General features: G+C 42.2%; 1 protein-coding gene and 1 pseudogene across 3 annotated transcripts in view; both read left to right on the forward strand.

The window, feature by feature from the left end:
- Positions 1-21601, forward strand: part of PTPRA (protein tyrosine phosphatase receptor type A) — a 115869-nt gene that overhangs the window by 71457 nt on the left and 22811 nt on the right. For 2 of the 3 annotated variants that reach the window (XM_031434094.2, XM_031434092.2), the window contains 5 exons: positions 3854-3938; positions 5435-5508; positions 5716-5852; positions 18417-18507; positions 19750-19826. In XM_031434094.2, the coding sequence (XP_031289954.1) occupies positions 3854-3938; positions 5435-5508; positions 5716-5852; positions 18417-18507; positions 19750-19826 (464 nt within the window). Of the gene's footprint in view, positions 1-3853; positions 3939-5434; positions 5509-5715; positions 5853-14357; positions 14439-18416; positions 18508-19749; positions 19827-21601 lie in introns of those variants that run through there. The other variant, XM_031434095.2, reaches the window with a different exon arrangement.
- Positions 9400-10867, forward strand: LOC135318524 (ATP synthase membrane subunit K, mitochondrial-like; annotated as a pseudogene).

The raw sequence follows: 21601 nt of genomic DNA on the forward strand, positions 1-21601 counted from the left end.
CTGGCTGACTCTGAACTTGAGGTGCTTCAAGGCTCAGGCTGGCAGAACTAATACTTGCCTTCAGCTGGAGGTCCTTCAGCTCTGATTGATCTCTTCAGCACTCCAGTCCCATCTGCTTTGTTCCTCAAAGTTTCTGGTCTACTCATGCCATCCTTTGCTGCCTTCCAGATGTGCTTTTCATTTCATTAGTATTTTTATAGTTCTTCTGTCATTTCAACATCCTTTTGGAAAGAGAAAGAAATACAGTTATGGATTCAGCCCAGTATCCTATCTTGAGCCAGATTTCTCGAATTACCTTCTTTTAATACCTAGTATACAGCCCTCTGTGATTGGCATTTAATAAAGACATATTTAGCAAGAAATCATTGATCCTTTTATTCATTCACTCAGTGTAGTCCAGTGTTTGTTTAGTGCTCACTATGTGTGAAATTCTGTGCTAGGTGTTGGGTGTATGGTGAGAAACAAAGCAGGTATGTAATCCTTGCCTTTGTGGAATTTATGGTGTAAAGGAGGGACACTCATTAATCAACTATACTCAAAAATATATAATTACCGAGTGTGAGAGGTATTATCAAGGGAAATAATAGAGTGTTCTGTGAACCTAATAAAGAGAATAATAACTGACAACTGACTGCGTACGTAATATGTGCAAGTTACTGTGCCAGGAACTTTACGTGGATGATCTCATTTAATCTTTAGAGTAACTAATTTTAGAGATAAGGAAGCTGAGACTTAGGGTCATAACTCAGTTTTAAGTCAGAAAAGACCTCTCTGGGAAGAGTACACTTGAAATGAGTGAACACTGGGTGACCAGGAATTAGCCAGGCAAAGGATGGAGGGAGGCTATATAACAGCAGCAGGAATAACATGTTCAGAGACCCAAGGAAAGAGTGAATTCAGCACGGAAGGATGCCAGTGGCTGAAGTTTAGTGAACAAGGGAAGAGTGGGAGGAGAGAGAGAAAGCAGGGGCTAAATGCGGAGGTTGTTACTGGCCAGGGTAAGGATATTAGATTTCATTCTAAAGGCTGGAAACCATCGAACGGTTGTAAGAGGGGAACATGATCTGATTTGCTTTCTTGGAGATCACTCTGCCTGCTTTGTGGAAAATGGACTGGCAGGGGACAGAGGCTTAGTGTGATTCAGATGAGACAGGATACAGATTTAGACTAGAGTGATGGCAACAGAATGGAAAAACGGGCAGACAAATTTGAGGTGTTAGTTTTAGCCCTAAAACATACTACTTGCAGCTGGGTTGGATGTAGGAGATAAGCATAAGGAAGAAATTAAGGGCATTTCCACATTTCTTACTTGAGTGACAGGGTGGGTAGATGACAATGCTAGCTGTTGAGTGGTGAGAGAAACTTTTTTAGACCCAGGAAGTTTGCATTGCCTGTGAAATTTAAAGTGGAGATGATATTATAGGCTCAGAAGAGAAAGTTCAGAGAGAGGTCTGACCAAACAATGCAAATGTGGAAATTGCTAGCATATCGTTGGAGCTTGCAGCCTGATCTGATCAACTAGATCGAGTATAGAGAAGAGTGCCGAGACAGAGCCCTGACGAAGTCGGGCATTTAGAGATCTGCTTTTAGAAGAGAAACGGCTAGTGAGGGAAAATCATACGGAGCAGCCAGGAAATAGAAGGAAAACCAGAAGAGTGCTTTGTTGTGGAAAGAGGAAAGTTCTTCAAAGAGGAGGGAGTAGTCAGCCAATTTGAATGTTCATTTTAATGTGAGAATTGCCGTCAACAAAGAAGCATAGTATAATATCTCCCATCTCTTTAAATAAAACAAACAAACTTTCCACCCCACATCTCCCTCCAACTGATGCTTTTCTCTGCATCTCTTGATGGTAATAAAAGTCCTCACTTCAAATAAGGAACCGGTATCTCCCTGTCTCCTCTTTTCATCTTTATTTTACTCCATTGGTTTTCTCACCAACTGCTTAACTGAAACCACTCCAGAAAAGGTAGCCAGTAGCTGCCCTCTTGTCAAAGCCAGTTTCACTTCTCTGTCTTCATCCTTCCTAATCTGTTGGTAGCATTTGATTGAGTTGATTACTCCCTCTTTGAAAAACTCTGTGCTTAGCTTCCATGACCCCACATTCTGCTGATTACCTCCTACCTCATGACTGCTGCTTATGAGTCAGTTTAACTAGCTGATCTTTTAAAAGAATGTAAATCCAGTTATCTCTCCCCTGTTTAAAGACCTCCAATCACATAGTGTTTCTCATCACATTCAGAATTAAATCCATACTCATTACCATGGCCTACAAAGCCCTAGGTCTCCTGGCTCCTGCCCACCTCTCCAGCCACGTCTTGTACCCAAACTGGTCTTTGTGCTATTTCTTGAACCCACCAATCACCAAAGGACGCTCACACTTGCTGTTCCCTGTGCCTAGAAAGCTCTTTGCACAGATCTTTGTATGGTGCACTTCTTCACATTATTTAGACCTCTGCTCAGTATAACCACTTCAGACCTTCCCAAACTAGTCTAAAGTAGCCAACCACTGCCCCCTCCCTAAAAATCATCACTCTCTATCCCCTTACACTTCTTTTCTTTACATCACTTGTCCCTGTCTGAAATGGTTTTCTTGTTTATGAGCAGTTTTCCCTCACTTCCCCCAGAGTATAGGCTCCCTGTCACTTGCCTGCTTGATCACGTCTCTACTCCCAGCGTCTAGAACAGTGCCTGGCCTACAGTTGCTGGTCCATAAATATTTTTCTGGATGAATGCTGCCAAGAGGTTGAATCGGATGACAGTGGGAATGTTTCCATTGGCTTTGACAATATCCCATTTGTTGGTGTCATTGACCAGCAGTTTAAATGGAGCACTCTGGGTAGACGTCAGAGCAAAATAGATCGTGTCCCCAGAGGTAAGGGGTTAGAGAAAGCAGTTGTTCTATAAGGCAAGTCTTGTGAGAAGTCACTGTGGAGAGAGACGTGGGGCTGGCTGTTGGTGGCTGGAGGACAGTAAATGAAGTCAGGAAGACAAGTCTTTGAGGTGACGATAATAGATGTAATCCAGAGCATATGTAACAGGGTTGACCTTTACATGGGGAGACCTGCTAAAGAGAATGGAAAGTGGTTCTGCTCAAAGGGATGAAAAATGGTAAAAATAGGTACAAACTCTGACTGATTATGTAATTCGTGGTGGGGGCATGAGAGTGGCGGAGGAGGAGACAGCGGCCGCTCCTGGTCAGCTGCCTTGAGGCTAAGTGTGAGGTGGCGAGGAAGCCAGGCCCTGTGGAGTGGAAACGGCAGCAGTAGAAGGAGGCAGAAGACAGTGCCCAGCGTTTCTGGGTACGTAGTGCTTAAGGATCTAATAGTGTCTCTGTGCCAGGAAACCGTTTGGATTTATGTTAGGAAAACTGTCTTTTTTCCTTCCTCTCCCATATTCCTCTAGATGGAGCCCTTTGAGCCTGGGAGAAAGTACACTGCTGGCCTTGCACACCCAGCTGGCCATCAGGCCTGGATGTGTTCATGCTTTCAAATCTTTGAGTATTTCTTACATGTTAAGCACTATTTTTGTTTTAGGCTCTATAGCAGTGAATGAAACAGTCTCTACTTTGAGAGAGCTTTTATTCTAATGCAGGGAGACAGTAAATAAATGCATAAGTCAGAGATGAGGTGGGCATGTCACCCTGGGGCCTCACCCTACCATACCTCCCTCTTAACCCCTTAGCCTTGGGCTGACAGTGGGAGGTGTTCTCTTTTCTCTGTCCCTCTCCTCATGCCCTGTCATCTGCAGAAGCACTGGAGGAGCCCTTCTTCCTTATCTGGTGTTTCCCTGAGCAGCTGATTGAGCCCTCCATTACATACAATGATAATGACATCTTTTGTTTTCTTGATTTCAGATGAGACGCCAATTATTGCAGTGATGGTGGCCCTGTCCTCTCTGCTAGTGATCGTGTTTATTATCATAGTTCTGTACATGTTAAGGTGAGCATACTAATGCTTCTACATTCCCTTGGACTGTGTTTCAATACCCCAGGGTCTCAGTAAGCCCACACAGTCCAGAAGACAGTAGGATAAGGACACTGAGAAGGATAGAGGGGAATGACTCATGATAGTTCTCCTCCCCTTTGCTTCCATCTGTCCCAAGTCCAGTCCTCCAGCTGTACTTCGACCTAAAGCCCAGGGCAGCAGTTTAGAGGTGAGCAAAGAAGCCACCGCCTGTTACTACTGAGAGGTGTTTGAAGATCTTCAGATCTAGCCCTATTGAAGCAACCCCTGAAAATGCCCCAGTGGAAATTATGTGCTCAGTGAAGGCCTACTTTGTTTCTAGTTGGGGCTTTGTCCCCATACTTCTCTAGGATCCCTGACCCTGTCATGCTGATCTGAACCATGTGAATTACAGGGTTCCCCTTCTTGACTTTCTTTTAGTGCCCTCTGGATATTACTCCCCAAACAGGGAGCAAAAGCCAGGGAGGGGGGAACCCAAGGGAGGGTAGAGGGAGGTGCATTTGCTCTCTTTCTGCTGAAGTCACCACCCTGACTAATTGAGTTTAATCTGCCCTTATCTGTGGCTTCAGCTGCTCTGTGCTCCCTCTGTTCTTCTGCAGGGATAAAGAGAGGGGAACCTTGTAAACCACTACAGTTTGTCATGTGTCTCACCTTCTTGCACGAGAGTTGCACCCACCCAGTGTGAAGCTCTGGGCTTCTCCCTGGTTGCACTGGGGAAACAGCAGGATTTTGTTTGGTACATTTGAATTTTGTTTGATACTCTTATCTCCCCCCACTGTATTCTACCCACACATCCTGTCTCCACCTGGTGTGGCTGTGATCTCCAGTAAATCCTGGAACGAGCTGCACAGAGGAGCCATTCAAGCCAGGACATACTTGGGGCTACCTGGGTTGGATTCTGGTGTGTGAAGGGTGAGCAGGAGCATGCTGAGGTGCTCAGTCACCATGGGATGGAGCTGCCTCAGCGTGTGCAGAACCTGTCTCTAAAAGAGCCTGTTTTAAAGAGAAAGGAAGATGTCATATGATATGACTCATCTGTAGAATCTAAAAAAAAAAAAGGACACAAATGAACTTATTTACAAAACAGAAACAGACTCACAGACATAGAGAGCAAACGTATGGTTACCGGAGGGTGGAAAGCAGGTGAGAAGGGGTAAATGGGGAGTTGGAGGTTCGCGCCTCCTGGGGGGTGATGGACATGTTGGGTTTCTTGACTCTGGTGGTGGTTTCACGGATGTGCACATCTGTCGTAATTCATCAGATTGTGCGTCTGAGGTATGTGTAGTTTACTGTTCAAAAATTATACCACAATAAAGTTGTTTAAAAAATGAATAAAACCAAACAAAAAAGAGCCTGTTTTCTCGGTAAAGGATATTTTAAAAGGCTGAATTGATAAGTGGAAACTGCAGAGCCAGTGGTTGGTCTCTCTTGACTCTGTGCTTAGTGTTTTGCTGTGAACATTTTCTCATTAGGTTTAAGAAATACAAGCAAGCTGGGAGCCATTCTAATTCTTTCCGCTTATCCAATGGCCGTGCTGAGGATGTGGGTAAGACACCCCTTAATGACGGGAACCTTCATGGAGAAGAAAATCAAGAAAACAGGCACTTCCCAATTCTAAAAGGAAAGGAAAAAAGAGAGAGAGCAGCCCTAGTGTTTGGATGCCTGGTCCATGAGATAGAACCCCTAATTTAGTCTCCAGAGAAGGGCTGTGTCCCTGGGGCACCTGACCAACCTTCCCCCTTGTGCACTGCAGAACCCCAGAGCGTACCACTTCTGGCCAGGTCCCCAAGCACCAACAGGAAGTACCCGCCCCTGCCCGTGGACAAGCTGGAAGAGGAGATAAACCGGAGAATGGCTGATGACAATAAGCTCTTCAGAGAGGAGTTCAACGTGAGTTCTTTGTGGAGGCTGGTGTGTCAGCAGGGAGGAAGGCAGACCTAAGGTCAGGCCTTTTGAGTCATGGGGTAGAAAACAGGTTTCTAGTGGGTTAAGAGGTGAGAAATTTTTTGCCAGATTCATCTGCCTTCTTTCCTATGGGATCATGGACAGGAAATGAAAAAAGATATACCTTACCTCTCTCATCTGCCCATCCATCCATTCATTCATCATTGCATCTGCTACTTTGTTTGTTTAATAAATACTTATCAAGCATATGATATGTGCTAGGTGCCAGGAACTTGCTGGAGACCAAAAACAGATCTAGTCTCTACACTCAAGGAATTTGCTATCCAGTAGGGAGATCTCCATAAACTAGAACAAAAATAACTATATAAATTGAAACAGCAATATAGGGCATGAAGACTGTTGGAGAGTCACAGGAGCCTGTATTAAGAGGTGGCCTATTAGGATCTAGAGCAGGGGGCCCAGGGTGTCTTAAATAGACAATAGGAGTAGATCAGTGTGGCAAGTGAGGACCATGGCGGACTGCAGGGCTGTGGGCCTCGTCTTGGGTAGTACATAGGTTTGTATGTTTCCTAATTCCCTCAAGGAAACAGAACATGTTTGTGAATCTACCAGTTAATGATTCCAGTCCACCATTTCTGATCCCAGGTCATAACTTCCTGAAAGAAATTTTTTTTTCATTGAGACCTAATCATAGGAAAGGGCACTGGGAAAATGGGGATGGGGAACATTCCAGGCACTGAAAATATCAGGAGCAATCTGTCTAATAAGGGTGGCTGAGGGAAGGGCACATTCAAAAAATAATAAAGGGCTATGAGTGACTGAAGGGCAAACTCAGAGTAGTAAGGGATGAAAATGTGGAAGAAGGCTGGGCCAGACTTTAGATTGTATAGATTGTCATGAGAGAAGTGGAAAGCCACAAATCAACTAGATTTGCATTTTGAAAAAAATAACTCAGGCTGCTAGTTAGAGAATAGCCCATGGGGAGGCCAGGATAGAGCCGGTAGTCCAGTTAGGGGCTGCAGCAGTTAAGACCAGAGGTGCTGATAGGCTGACATAAGTGGTAATGATTAGGGAGAGGGGAACAGATTTAAGGACTCAGAGGAACAGTTCCAGGGTTGGCTAATTCATCCACTTGGGCACTGTTAAACTCTCATTTGCCTTCATACCTTTCCACTCAGCCGTGTGTCGGCTTTGTGTCTTAGCTGGCTCCCCTCATGATGCCAAAATGGCTGCCCCAGTTCTAGGCACCACATGGAGGTAAACAAGATCCAGTGGGAACAGGATCACTGTTTCTTCCTGTGTATCTCCTTTTACTGGTGAGGAAAACTTTCCCAAAAGCTTCTGGAGACTTCTCTGGTCATGTGCTCCTTCTTAAACCAGTCATAAGCAAGGGAGAAATAGGCTTACTGCAGCTGGCTGAGACCAGCCAGATTATTTCTGAGAGGACAGGCAGATAGCGCACAGAACGGAAGCTCTAGTAGCATGGAGGGAAGAAGGAATGGTTACTGGGTGGGTGGGTCGGTCACCACTCATATCTGCCCCACCACTGGAGGGCTTGGGAGAGTGGAGAGTGATGTGGTCAGATTTGCACTCTGAGAAAATCACTGGCCACAATGTGGAGAAGGGATGGAAAGGAAGCAAGAGGTGAGGCAGAAGACCATTTACCAGGCAAGAACTAATGGAATAACTTGGACACTTTTTTCTGGCTGTTAGAAAAGCAGCGCCATTCAGTGCTTATTTTTGATTAAGAACATGCATCTCATCCCACAAGAAGCACCCCAGCCTCAACACTATAGCTCGATCTCCAGTAGGCACCCCACTGTTTTGTAATCTGTGGTGCCAGGTGCTCCTGGGTAATGGGTATGTGACCCCATAGCCATACTTTTTCTGTGAAATGAGTTCTTTGTTTAGAGGTACTTCCATGAGATCCCATAATAAGGCATTCCCCTGAGTACCTGGATAGAGGTGGTGCTCCTAGAGGCATGGCAGGCAAATTGAGATAGATGTTGTGGCAGCCACTTGCCATGCTACCACGGCCACTGTGTTCATGGGTTCATTGGGCCAGCACTGGGGTGGTGAGAGAAAGGGTTCTTGCAGTGAGTGCCACCTGGTGAGCATACACTGGAGCATAAATAGTTCCTGTTTTTGTGTCCCAGCCACCTACTACCCAGGGATTAGCTTAGAGACCGACATCCAGTGAAGTAGATAGTGTGATACCTTGCTTGAAGTCCTGTTCACTGGGCGGATTCCTCTTTTATACTCATTCAGAGTTACACCTTAAGTAGATTGTCCTGTAACAGAATGGTCTAGCATGTCTCACAGAGCTACTTGTGCACTAGGCTGGACTTTTTTCTTCTTCAGTCAACTGTTAACATCATCAGGAAGTCAGAGTGGGCGTGTAGCAAGCGTTCTGTACACGCCACTTTCAGCTGAATTCTACACAGGTCCCAGTTTATGACTTACTCAATCACATAATACTTAGTTTATGATGGGCAGTTGAAGTTGTATGGATACAGTGTCCCATGGTCAGGCTTACAGGCTCTACCAGAGCCCAGTGCTAAGCTAGGAACACAGTCTTGCTGACAGGATCACGGTCTTGTGCCCAAATTCTAAGATTTTTCATTATGATTCTCCTGCTCAGCCTTAACCACAGACACTTAGGGCCCCATAGAATCTACCAGAGCTAATTTCTCTGTGGCCTGGATCAGCTAGAGAGCCTTCTCTCTTCAGATCACTCAATAAATAAGTCAGAGAAGGACACCAGCGTGTGATACACTATCTCCAGGATCCAGAATTGCCAGCAAGCATCACTCCTCCCTGAAGTGGAGGGGGGAACAAGAAGCAGCAACTTGTCCTTTAAGTTGGAGGGGATGTCCTGACATGCTGCAGGCCTTTGACTTTCAGAAAACTTGAAGGCAGGCCACTCTGTTTTTATTTCTATGTTTAGCATATATTTCTAAGATACATAATATCCTGTCAGCTTCATGTCATCAGTATAGTTGTCCAGGTGATGTCCTGTGCAACAGTGGAAAAGAATCCCAGTGAGCCAGATCACAGCAGAAAGAGGTCAAGATGATTTATCACTGAAGCTGCTCCTGCCACGAGAAAGGGAAACTGCTTCGTGTAATCTTTGTACGTCACAAAGGGGAAAAAAGTACACTTGCTCATTAATAGTTATAGTCCAGGTACCAGGAAGGTAGGCACATCTGGAAGAGCGACTGCAGATCTGCAGCTCCACGTGGTCATCTATGATACCAGACTGACATTCTTAAAAGCTGTCAGCTCGTCTGTTTGGTAGCTTGCATGGGAAGTAATAGGAAGCATCAGAACAGCTAATACTAGTAGTTATTGAGCACTCACTGCATGCCATCACTAACCTCAAACGTGTAAATGGATTATGTCAGTATTATCCTGAAACTTTCAAGTCTCCTGTAGCACTTAGACTCTCTGTGACCCACCGAGGGACCTAGCCTTTTGGTAAGAGAGATTATTGCTCTAGCAGCTTGCATTTGCTCTTGCTACTATAAGGGTCCCTATCCAAAGGGTTATAGGACCAGTGTGGTTATTCTGCTGCTTGCTGTAGAATTCCATTCTAGCCATACATTGGGAAAATAGTTCCTAACGTGAGGCCAGTTAAAGCCAAAACTCCTTCCATCTCCTGGCCTGCAAGAGGCTCCATTCTAACCAGCATAAAATAGTGGCATTCTGGGTTCCAAGGAATTAGTTAGCTGAAAGCCAGAACCTAGTAGACCCCAAAAGGTGTATTTCCCTTTACCCAGTGGAGATACTGTGGTAAATGGCACAGATTCAGAAGGGAATATGAGGAGGAAGGTTCATGGTGTATGAGTTTATGTGCTGTGGCAGGGTTCTTTCTTAGACATGCCCAACATTGAAGGGTGGTTCTGGATCTTGAACTGACTCAGGCCCAGGAGTTAAATGAGCAGGGGCCCTTCTGTAGCTTGGGAGTCTAGTCAGGCCCCTTCAGCTGACCTGAGCTGGCTGCCTCCTATTTCTGTTATTGGGAGCGTCACAACACATCATCCACAACCAGAGATGTCTGAGCCCTAGTGAACCGTGGCCTCTGAGGCTTTTTTCATCCCACTAAGATTAAGAATTCCATATTGGAGGTGGCTTCTTCCAGCTGGGCCAAGAAGCAGCTGCACACCTTGAAGGACACAGGCTGCGGAGTTGGTGTCTTCTGGATGACCGAAACCATGGCAGGTCCAGAAACTGATGCCCAGTTCCATTTCACTAGCATCAAAAAATAGTTCAGCTCTTACACTCTCACAGGGAGAATGAACTGTGTACTGGCCACATATGGAGGCATTGCTTTAATAGTCTTATACTTCAAGTTAAGGTCTAGAAAAACTCCAGCTGTGAAAGCAATATAAACGGGTTGTAAACTGTGCCTCATCTGTTAGGTTCCCATGCCTGAAGAAGCTAATGTCGGCTCATCAGGTGATACTTGATTTGTTCAGTAAATTATGAACCTGGGAAAAAAAAAATTAAAGAACCCCATTTTGAAGCCAGTGTCTTCTTCTAGAAGATTCAAGCGCTTTCCTCGCCAGTGCACACCCTCTAGCAAGGTGTGCACTGTGACCCCCATCAAGGACACGGGGAAGGTGTCAGTAGGAAGGTTGAGCCTGTTGGATCCCAGGTGACACTGATCTCTTTGTGCCAAGAGCTTTTTGGCTTTTCATTGTTACGTAGCTGAATCCAGCATTTAGTCCAGGTTCCCACTGGCCACCCCACCCCACCATTAGAACCGTGGCCAGTTTCCTAAGCTGTTACACTAACTGCAGAAGTTCAGTTAACCATACTGTAACTAGAACTTTGGCCCTATTGAGTAATTATGCTCTTCCCTCTTTGGCCGAACATTTCCTAAGTCTATATGAACAACTGTTCCTATGATTTTTGATGATAGAACTCAGTGAATTCTTGCAGTTTCTTCTGGGTATTAGTTCTTTACTTTTCTACCTTCTTTCAGTATTTTACCCTCCAGATCTTGTTATGCTTAACATCCTCATTATCCATGAGCAGTGAGAGCTGGGCTGCGGGGCAGTTTTCATCATGAAAACAAGATGCAGTAGAGAGCATAATAGAGGTTTTTAGAAGTTGACTTTCTCCAACTCCTCTGTTTCCTTTCAGCATCATTTCAGTTATCTCATTTTAACTTAATACCCTGTCTTTTACATGACCAGCCAACGAAAGATGTGAATTCCATTGGCGTTTAGCAACTAGCAAAATTCTGAAATTCTAACATTTGATACAGTGAAGTACATAGCACGGTCATAGAAGGGCACAGAGTCTTGTGCCATTTTTGGAGGATGAGTATTTGATGTTGGAGCTGGGCTTTTTCTTGTTTTGTTATCTAAAATTGTCAGAAGTAATCCTCAGTTTCAACATTTCTCATCTCCCTTTAATTGGAACTCCCACTGTCCCCAACCCCTTTGCCATCAGCTAGAACACATCCTAGGTGACTGCAGGCCAGTAAGTGAAGTGACTGTTGTACAGTTGTGAAGTGTGAGTGGCTTGCTCTTTCCCATAATGAAAATTGGTTGACAGTTCCTTTCTTTCTCTTCATCTGAACTCAGTAATCAGGTTCACACTACCCACATTTCCCTTATCAGTCTCTTTAACAACAACCCCACTGTTACTAACTGCTAAATGAGTTAAGGTACTTTATTTAAAAACAAGAAAAGTCAGCTCAACTAAATTAAGCAAAAAACGAAAACCCATCAATTGGAAAGACACTGGGGAAGCTGGCAGAATCAAAGATGAGGTAGGCTACCAACCCTTGGGCAAAGCACATCCTATCCTGGTGGGTCTGGGGCCCTCTAGGAAGCCTCTGCTTCCTCCTGGGCCTCAAAATCCTAGGAAAGAGAATCTAGCTGATACAGTGTAAGTTAGGTGTGACTGTGCTTGCATTAGTTAGCCCTGGAAGGGAGAAGGAGGAATAACACATAGGAACGAACATGCCAATTTGTGTCTGCTATCATAGAGTGATATTCTTATAATCATGGGGTGAGAAAGGCCTTCCTAAACCAAACATGAAATTTAGAAGCCAGAATGGAATAGATTGAAAGGTAATAAATATATTAAAATGTTAAACGTCTCCATGAAAAATTACACCGTAAGAAAGTGGCCAGCTAGGGGAAACTGTTTGCCACAGGTAGACAGAGAATTTTCCATAATATATATAAAGAGCTTCTCCAGATGTGTAAGAAAAAAGTAAACGTTGCAGTAGAATAATTAGCAGTTCACAGAAGAAAAACAAATGGTCTATAAACATATGAAAAGAAGCTCAACTATTACCTAGTAATCAGGAAGTCCAGATTAAAACTAACCAGTATTTGGGGCCTGTTAGATTTGAAAATTTTAAAAGGTAGATATCAAGTATGGGCAGAGGTATGGGGATCAAGACACTCTTACACGCAGATGGGGGGTTTCAGTTGATACAGCACTGGAAGGATGATTTGGCAGTTTCAGCCAAAGTTTAGGGACTTACCCCATCTGACCTAAGTTATGGGGCTCTGAACAGAAAACCAAATATATATACTTCTACAAGGATGTCCATTACAGCATTATTTATAATAGCAAAGAAAATAAGATGAAAAGTATCAAACAGCAGAATGACTAAATGATTTCTTGCATCTATTATGAAATTCTGTACTATCATTAAATAAATGTGTTGACATAGAAAGACATGGGGGAAAAAAACGTATTAAAAAAAAAAACCTGTCTGTGTATTTGTGTGTGTGAGTGTGTGAGAATACTTTTTTTTTCCTGGAGGAATACTGTGAACTGTGAGCAGTTCTTCTACAAGGCAGGTAGAAGAGAGGAGGGACATGGTAGGGAACTTCCACTTCCTGTTATTTGACTTTCTTTTACAACAAGCATATTTTTTAATAACATTTTGAAAAATAGACTTCAAAAACTTTTAAAAGCTTTTTTAATACAGTGGGGGAAAAAAGAGCTAATAGAGCTTATTAACTTTAGCATAATATCCATTATGCTTTAATGGATCTATAGCATGTAGAATAAAGAGTTGGTGTCCCCAGCTTGAACTGTGCCAAGAGTCTTGTGGTCAGGTCTCCATGAAAAGGAACATCATTAAATGGGAAGTTGTTCTGGAGAAAAACTGGACCATGGGGGTGAACAGCTGAAGGAACAATACGTGTAAGGACATGACAGCTGTTTTCAGATATCTGACAGGCTGAAAGGATTTCTGTGAAACCCCACCATGGTTGAAAGTTCCAGGCAGTGGCTTTTGTCCTAAAGTTATAAGCTGGAAATTTATTGACCAGCATTTGTCTTAGAAGTAAGCACTAAATTTTTTTAAAAAGAAACACTTTGAAAAGCCACTTACTGAGTTCCTTAAAGCATATTTAAGGTTTAAAAAATAAATAAGATTTAGTTAGCTCCTGAGATGAAGAGGGTGGGGAGACAGCAAGGGAGAGAACTGGAGGCAGTGAGGTGGTCAAAATCTGTGCATTGTGATGTAGAACCCCCCACCCCCACTCAGCACCCTGCATCTTCAGTAGAGACAGCTTAATTCTTGGGTTCCCAGGTTAAGAAGCATGTATGTGTAATCAGGAGACAGGATTGTGTGGCATCTGAGAGGAGCAGAGGCAAAATAGCATCTCCATTGATGAGTTATCTCCAAATAAATGAATTGGAGCCAAAGGCCTCTGGGAATTAGCAGTAACTATGTCATAGGCTTTGGAATTCGACAGTCCAGGGGATTGGGAGTTCAGGACTTCAAGGGGCAGAGAAGGTGCCAACTGACACTGGGTTTTACACTAGTCAGTATAAGAGAGATACAAAAGAAATTGTGTATCTGGGTGTTAGGTCCTTCTAAACAGAACTGGTCCAAGGTGAGGTAAACTGTCTTGGAAGGTAGTAGGCTCCCCAACACGGCAGAGTGTTCGCGCACCGGTGACTGAGGTCAGAGTATTTGTAAGGGAATTCAAGTTTTACAGTGAATGAGGTACAGTACTACACTGGAGATGTCAGGCAGCGCAGTAAGGCAAGAAAAGAAATGAAAGATATTAAGGACTGGAAAGGAAGAGACAAAATACGTTTTTCACAGAGGAGAATATTGTCCTCAGAGAAATCCAAAGACTCATCAGGTACATTATTAGAATTAATGTTATTTTAGCAAGGTTGATAGATAGAAAAACAGTATAAAAATTAATGCATTTCTATGCATAAGCCACAATCAGAAAATATAATAATTTTAAAAGATGCCATTTACAATAGCATCCAAAATGTAAAGTACCTAGGAATACATTTAACAAAATATTTACAAAATCTTTGGAGAAAATCATAAAAATGTTTGAAGACATTAAAGAAAAAAAGCCTAAATTAGTGAAAGAGATAAGATCAATGGATTAGAAGGCTCAATATTGTAAACTTGTCAATTCTCCCCAAACTGATATATAGATTCAATGCAATTCCAATAAAAATCCCAACAGGTTTTTTGTGGAACTTGACAAGCTGATTCTAAAATTTATATGGAGGAGAAAAGATTCAAGAATAGCCAAGACATTCCTGAAGAAGAAGAACAAGGTGAGGAGACCTGCCTTACCAGATATAAAGAGTTATTATAAAGTTTAGTTATTAAGACAGTCTTGTGTTGGCACTGGGATAGACGGATTGACCAGCAGAATACAGTAGAGAACCCAGAGGCAGATTCGTGTGTAAATGGAAACTGATTTGTGACAGGAATGCTGTTGTAGTTTTGGTGGGGAAAAGAATGGTCTTTACAGTAGAGTGCTCCAACAATTGGGTAACCCTATCGGAATAAATGAAATTCAATTCTTGTCTCATACCAAACACAAAAGTCAATCCCAGTTGTTGTAAACACTGAAATTTGAAGAACAAGATGCAGAGACAATAATGTAGGAAAATATACTATGATCTCACAGTAGGAAAGTAGTCTTAAGACTTAAAATGTTTATAAAGGAAAAGATTGACTACATTAAAATGCAAATCTTCTGTCTATAAATAAATGCCATAAAGAAAATGAAAGGGCAGGCCACAGACTTGGTAAAATACTTGTAACACTTCTAACTGATAAAAGATGAGTGTCCAGAACACATAAAGAACTCCTACAAGTTAGTGAGAAAATAATCTAGTCAAAAAATGCGGAGAACACTTGACTAGATTCTTCACGTATGAAGAAACCCTGTTGACCAGTAAACTATGGAAAGACAGTAAACCTCATTAATAATCAGAGAAATGTAAATTAAACCAACATTTGATACATTTAAAGTCTGACAGTAGCAAATGTGGATGAGGGTACAAAACTAGTGGAACACTTTGCATTGCTGGTGGGAGTGTAAAATTGTACAACTACTTTGAAAAACAATTTGGCCTCATCTGGTAAGGTCAGAGATACTCACACCTGAAACTCTTGCACATGTACACAGGGAGGCACATGGCAGTTACTGCTCAAAGCCAGGATTATTACCTGTAAACAACCCAAATATTCATCAGTAGTAGAATTGATAAATGTTGATTTGGTCTTAAATGGAGCACTACAAAATGAATGAACTTTGGCTACATAGAACAACCTGGTTGAATCTTCAGAACATAATGTTGGGCAAAAAAAAGCAGGTCACAACTGGATCATGATTCCATTTTTTATCAAAGAATAGACCAAATATAAAAATATATTAAGGATACAGGATGTATGGGATACAAATAAAGCAAGGGGCTAATGAATACAAAATTCCAAGTTTACTTGTGAGAGAAGGAAGAGGATGTGATGAGGATGGGCCCGAAGAGAACTTCTGAACTAAATCGGGTGGTGGATGTACTTTTTTAAAAATAAATATAAAAATTGGAAAAAAATTTTAAACTGACACTTAAAAAAAAAAATATGCCTTAGCCTTGCTTCCCCAGTAAAGGCTTAAGCAAGGGATGAAATGGTCTTTGATGCCACCTAGCGTTTGTAGCATATTTAACATCTTAGACTCTTGGTTCAGCTGCTTCTGCCCGGCTCTCCAGGCTAGGCTTCTCAGAGTAGAAACTAAAAGGGGTCAGATTCCCCTTGTTTTCATCCCTCACCTAGGCTCTACAGTCTGACATTGTGCATCTAGCATGATGTTCTCTGTAGCAAACCCTTTATTTTATCTTGCCAAACAGTGAATGGCTCCTGTTTCTTCTAACTTTCCTTTTAGGAGCCTCAGCCTAGCTGGCGACCCATGTTTTCTTCATTGTGACTGGCGGGGGGAGCTAGGGGTGCTGACCGGGCTTTGAGGGGCCGGCATTGTCGTTACTGACCCTGAGGACTATTTTCAGGAATCTTGTTGTCACTTACTCTGTTCTACATCATTTGAGACAAGGGGTGTCCAAGAAGAACAGTGCCTCAGGGTTACTCACGAGGGCTTTTAAAAAACTTGTATCTCATCCTGCCCTGTGCAAGATGGAAACTTGTGGAAATCTGGCCTATCTGGATGAAAAGAAGACTGTGGGTGAACTGGGAAGTTGCATTTCTTAGTATAATAACATGCAGAACCTCCAGGGTTTTAACTGAAAAGAAAATCTCTTGAGTAAGTGAAGGTAGATGGACTTTGAGACCTTGACTCTTGTTATCTTAGGGTCTTCCACTTTAATTTTTCCTACCACTACCTTGCTGGTTCCCAAGAAATATATTTGCTCCTTCCTGACACTCGTGCTTCCACCTGGCAAAACTGTTTCCTTTTAGACTGGCATTTCTTTTATTTAATCTTTTTAAATTATTATCCAAGCTAGAAACCTGAGAGTCATCCTTAATTCCTGTCTCTTTCTCTGCCCAGCTTACCTTCTGTTCACTCTATCTCTAAATCTGGTAATTCTGACTTTATAATATATCCCAAATGCATCTGTTTCCTTGTGCCATCATCATCCCACACTTCTGTTCTTACCTTCCTCCCAATCCACTTTCCATATAACAGCCTGAGTGATTCTTTAACCCATAAGGTGGATTGCAGTTTAAAAACCTTGAATGGTTTCCTCATGCACTTAAAGTAAAATTCAGACTTTCTATTCGGGGACCTACATGGACATAATGATCTAACCTTGTCAATCTCATCTTCTCCCCCTTCCTCCTGACATCCCCACCAACCACACTGTCTATGTAACACCCTTACTGGCGCTTAATTTCCTCACACAAACCAAGCCTCCTCCTGCCTGTGGGTCATCACACATGCTCTTCTCTGTGCCTGGAATGCTATTTTCCATACTCATCCTTTCTCACAGAGACCTACCCTTAATCTGTATTGGGATATTTCTTGAGCTTTCTGATATTTTCTATAATAGCATTCTGTTCTGTTGCATTTATGGTGGTATATAATTCTGTATTTATTTGTCTGATATCCATCTTGCACTCACAAGTTTGTATTGTCCATGAGAGCAAGAACTGTGTATATGATTGATTCACCACTGTTTGCTCTGTGCCTAACCTGATACCTAACAGGTATACATTATATATTTGTTGAAAGAATTAATGAGAAATAATACATGAACCATAATTTACTTAACTGTTCCCCTACTGCTGAATACTAAGGTTGTTTTCAGTTTTGGGTCATCCTAAACAGTGATGAAGTAAATAATTTGAACATAGAGATTTTTGTTTATTTAGTCTAGAATCCGGAGTTGCTAGGTCAAAGGGTAGGAATATTTTTAAGACTTGTAAAACATTTCCAAATCACTTATCTGAAAGGTTGTCTAGGTTGGAATTTTAAACTACTTCTCTTTTTGCTTTTGTAGTTTTGAATATATAGAACATAGAAGGAGAAAATAGTTCAAATAATAAAGTTTAGCTTCCTACTCCTGTGAAATTAATTTAATGAATGCTTGTTCTGTGCCAGATGTGAGATTATCTTATTTACTCCTTATGTAGCAGATATTATTATCCCAATTTTACGGGAAACTTTGTCTAAGAAAGTTTAACAGATCTGCTCAAGTTCATACAATCCAGACTGTCTCATGTCAAACCCTTTATATATGTTCACATCCCTCCCAGTGCTAGCTGATTTACGTTTGCTCCAAAACTGCTGCAGATTCAGTATCACCGCACCCAGATCCTCTGCTTCCTAACTGCTGCTGCATCCATGTGAAATGCCTTCCTCACCCACCCACCTGTCCTTGCTTCCTGACCACGTGCTGCTAGAGTCTGGACTGCCATACCCTGCAGTCAGGCCCCTAGTTCAGCTCACCGTCCAGAGCCCTCCTGTGTGGTGTACTCTGGGATGCATCACTTCCTTAAATGTCCACAGTCCTATATACTGGGGTGGTCCATTTTTCCCAGCATTGTAACAGGCCCCTAACTACATAGTAATATAAAGAGCATGCTGTGCTCTGGGGATTCAAACTCTGAGGAGCTTAGAGTCTATTTAGAGGCAAGGTGCACTCTCTGTATTAGGCTACAAGTAGTCACCTGGGCCCATTTTTTCCCCGAAGAAAAGGTAGAACTTACTGCCAGGTCAGAGTTTGATGCAGCAGTTTGTGTGTTTGGTGTTTTTCCCTGTTAATAACTCCTAATTTCTCTTAACCTTTCAGGCTCTCCCTGCTTGTCCTATCCAGGCCACCTGTGAAGCTGCCTCCAAAGAGGAGAACAAGGAAAAAAACCGATATGTAAACATCTTACCTTGTGAGTGTTTATGGGGTTTATTGGGATGTAACCTGAAACTGCATCTGTAACCAAATATTCTGAGGGTGGAAAGAATCTTGTGATTGATCATAGGAAGGCTGATGATAAGAGTAGGGTCAAGACTTTGGGCTGAAAGAGGCTTTATGGCTCCCAGGGCAACCCAGGTGCTCACCAAGTCAGTTGGGGTACTTCACCAGGTTTTTTGTGGTGGGCCTAAGGTTCGTGGGAGTTAAGGAGAACAGTTTCACTAGGACCAAATAGGAAGTGCATGGTGCAAAGAAATTCCAATTCAGAGTTATCATAACTCCTTCCCAGCGTTAGCCATTGCTAATCAGTTTATAGCCTAACAGACATTTTTCTAGGCTAGTGATCTCTAGAATGGAACATGCATAATCCAGTGGGATGCGACAGCAAAATGTTTGAACTTTGCTTTATTTTTATAATTACTTTCCTTTTTTTTTTTAAAATTCATCCTTTAAAAAGTTCCTGGTATATTTTGGGGTGCATAACACATTAAAGACCACTTACTAGGCATTTACAGATACTTATGTCTCATTCATGTATGAATGTATGTATATATTATATATATTTTAAAATATAACTGGTATGCTGTTTACATTGCCCTGGCTTTTTCTCTTTTTTTCCCAATATACTTTGGAAAATAAGTCAGACGGAGAAGGATAAATACCGTATACTGTCACTTATGTGGAATCCAAACACAAAATAAACACAATAAAAACAAACTCATAGATACAGAGAACAGATTAGTGGTTACTACAGGGGAAAGGAATTGGGGATGGGCGAAATGGATGAAGAGGGTGTTTCCTGTATGGTGATGGGTGGTAGCTAGACTTGTAGTTATACAGATGTCGAACTATAATGCTGTTTACCTGAAACTAATGTAATATGATATAATATAGTGAAATGTAAAAAACAAAACAAAACAAAACAAAAACCTACTATATATTGATAGTTGTCAAGAAACAGAAGTATTCACTTTACTTTTTATCACCTGCTTACTATTCTGTATTATGGATATATCTTAATTTATTTAACTTAGTCCTCTAATGATGGTTGGGATGTGTCCACATTTTTGGTGTTATAAATAGTGCTTCAGTGACATCTTTATACGTGTGTATGTCTGCACACACAGTCACAGATACCACAACTGCTCAGGTTGCATCAGGACCAGTGAAAAAATAAAATTGGATTTAATTGAAAAAAAAATATTTTTTTTTCCAGATGACCATTCTAGAGTCCATCTGACACCAGTTGAAGGAGTTCCAGATTCTGATTACATCAACGCTTCATTTATCAATGTAAGGAACTTGAGCTTTTCTCAATATTACCTTGAATGACCATAGGCTACCATCTACTGGCTCCTTCTCAGCTGCACATTAGGAGGAATATTTGTTATTTCAGGTTTTCCTTGAGGAATCTTAATTTTTTTAAGGGACTGAAAAAAATTTTTAATGATCAAACAGATAGTTTTAAATGTATTCTTATGTTTACCCTGTCATCATTCCCACAGTTTTCCCAAGCAGAAATCTGAATCTAAATGTATACTTTTCTGTAAGAGTCAATGAGTCCTTTACTGAGCTTGTTGAGATAACTAAGAACAAAAGCACACCTTGCCCTCTGTAGTAAAAGTCAGGGAAAACAGGACAAGAATACCTGACACCTGGTGAGTCTGGTTAGTCATGTCTGCTGTGATGTGACAGAAGAGCTGAAACTGGAAGGAGATTTTTAAGGGCCATTTAGAGACTGTTTCTAGAGCTGGGGTGAGAGACTTGAGTATGTTTTATAGGCTATGGGGAAGGAGCCAGTAAAGAGAGAGTTTGGAGAGAGAGAGCGAGCAAGCCAGCTAGAGTGCGTGCCTGACTGCTGAAGCAGGATGCGTGAGAAGAATGCTGGTGGGGTTTGTGCACCATGTTCACAGCAGCATTGATCACAGTGACCATAAGGTGGAAGCAACCCAGTGTCCACCAGTGGAAGAATGGATGGATAAAATGTCGTATATGCCTGCAGTGGGTATACATAACCTTCAGCCTTAAGGGAAGAATCTCTGACACATGCTCCGTAGATGAACTTGAAGACACTACGCTAAGTGAAATAGGCCAGTCACAGAAGGACAAATACCGTATAATTCCACTTCTATGAGGTATCTAGAGTAGTCAGATTCATTAAGACAAAGTAGGGTGGAGGTTGCCAGGGGCTAGAGGGAGAGGGGGAATGGGAAATTACCGTTTAACGGGTAGAGAGTTTCAGTTGCGGGAGATAGAAAAGTTCTGGAGATCGATGGTGGTGATTGATGGTTGCCCAACAATGTGATAAACTTACTGCCACAGACCTGTACACGGGAAAGTGGCTGAAGTGATCAGTTTTATGTTATGTATATTCTACCATAATTTTAAAATAAAAAGAGGTTAGCGTTGAACATAAGGAAGGATACTTGTTCCTCTGAGATTGATGGTAAAGGAATATAGAGTAAATAGAGGTGGTTTGTAGGTGTGGGTAAATCAGGCTGAGGGAACCCCTCTGTTTTTTCTAAGAAGCAGAGTCAAGGTTATCTGCTGAAAGGGGGATGGGACTGTGACATAAGAGTACTAAGATCAATAGGAAAGAATACTGAAAACGGAATGAAAAAGGCATTTTTTAGCTGCACTGAGGGCCTCCCTAGGATGGGAATCATTGATGTCCGGGGTCCTCAGTTGTGTGATTTTCCCCAGCTGTACCCTAGGACTGGGAATATGCAGAAACCGTGTGGTACTCAGACAGAGGGGCTTAGGGAAGTCAGCTGCTGCTTCAAGTAGTCAGCCAAGGGCTTCAGATTCAGTAGAGAAAGGAAGAGATCAAGAACTAGGTCTCAAGAACGTGAGAGCAGTCTTGGGGTAAGAAAAGGAGAAGGCTGGAAGAACAAGAGACTGGTGGCTAAAAAATAGGCTGTCAGATGGGCTTGAGAAATAGAGCAGTCCAGGCAGCCTCACTAGAGTGGATTTCCTGAATATGTTTCATAGCGCTGGTCATGTTTGTAGTTAGAAGGAAAGGAACCCTGGTCGAAGTGACTGACATGGTAAATAGAGAAAGTGGAGAA

The sequence above is a fragment of the Camelus dromedarius genome, chromosome 18 (assembly GCF_036321535.1).
Source record: "Camelus dromedarius isolate mCamDro1 chromosome 18, mCamDro1.pat, whole genome shotgun sequence".
Taxonomy (NCBI): domain Eukaryota; kingdom Metazoa; phylum Chordata; class Mammalia; order Artiodactyla; family Camelidae; genus Camelus; species Camelus dromedarius.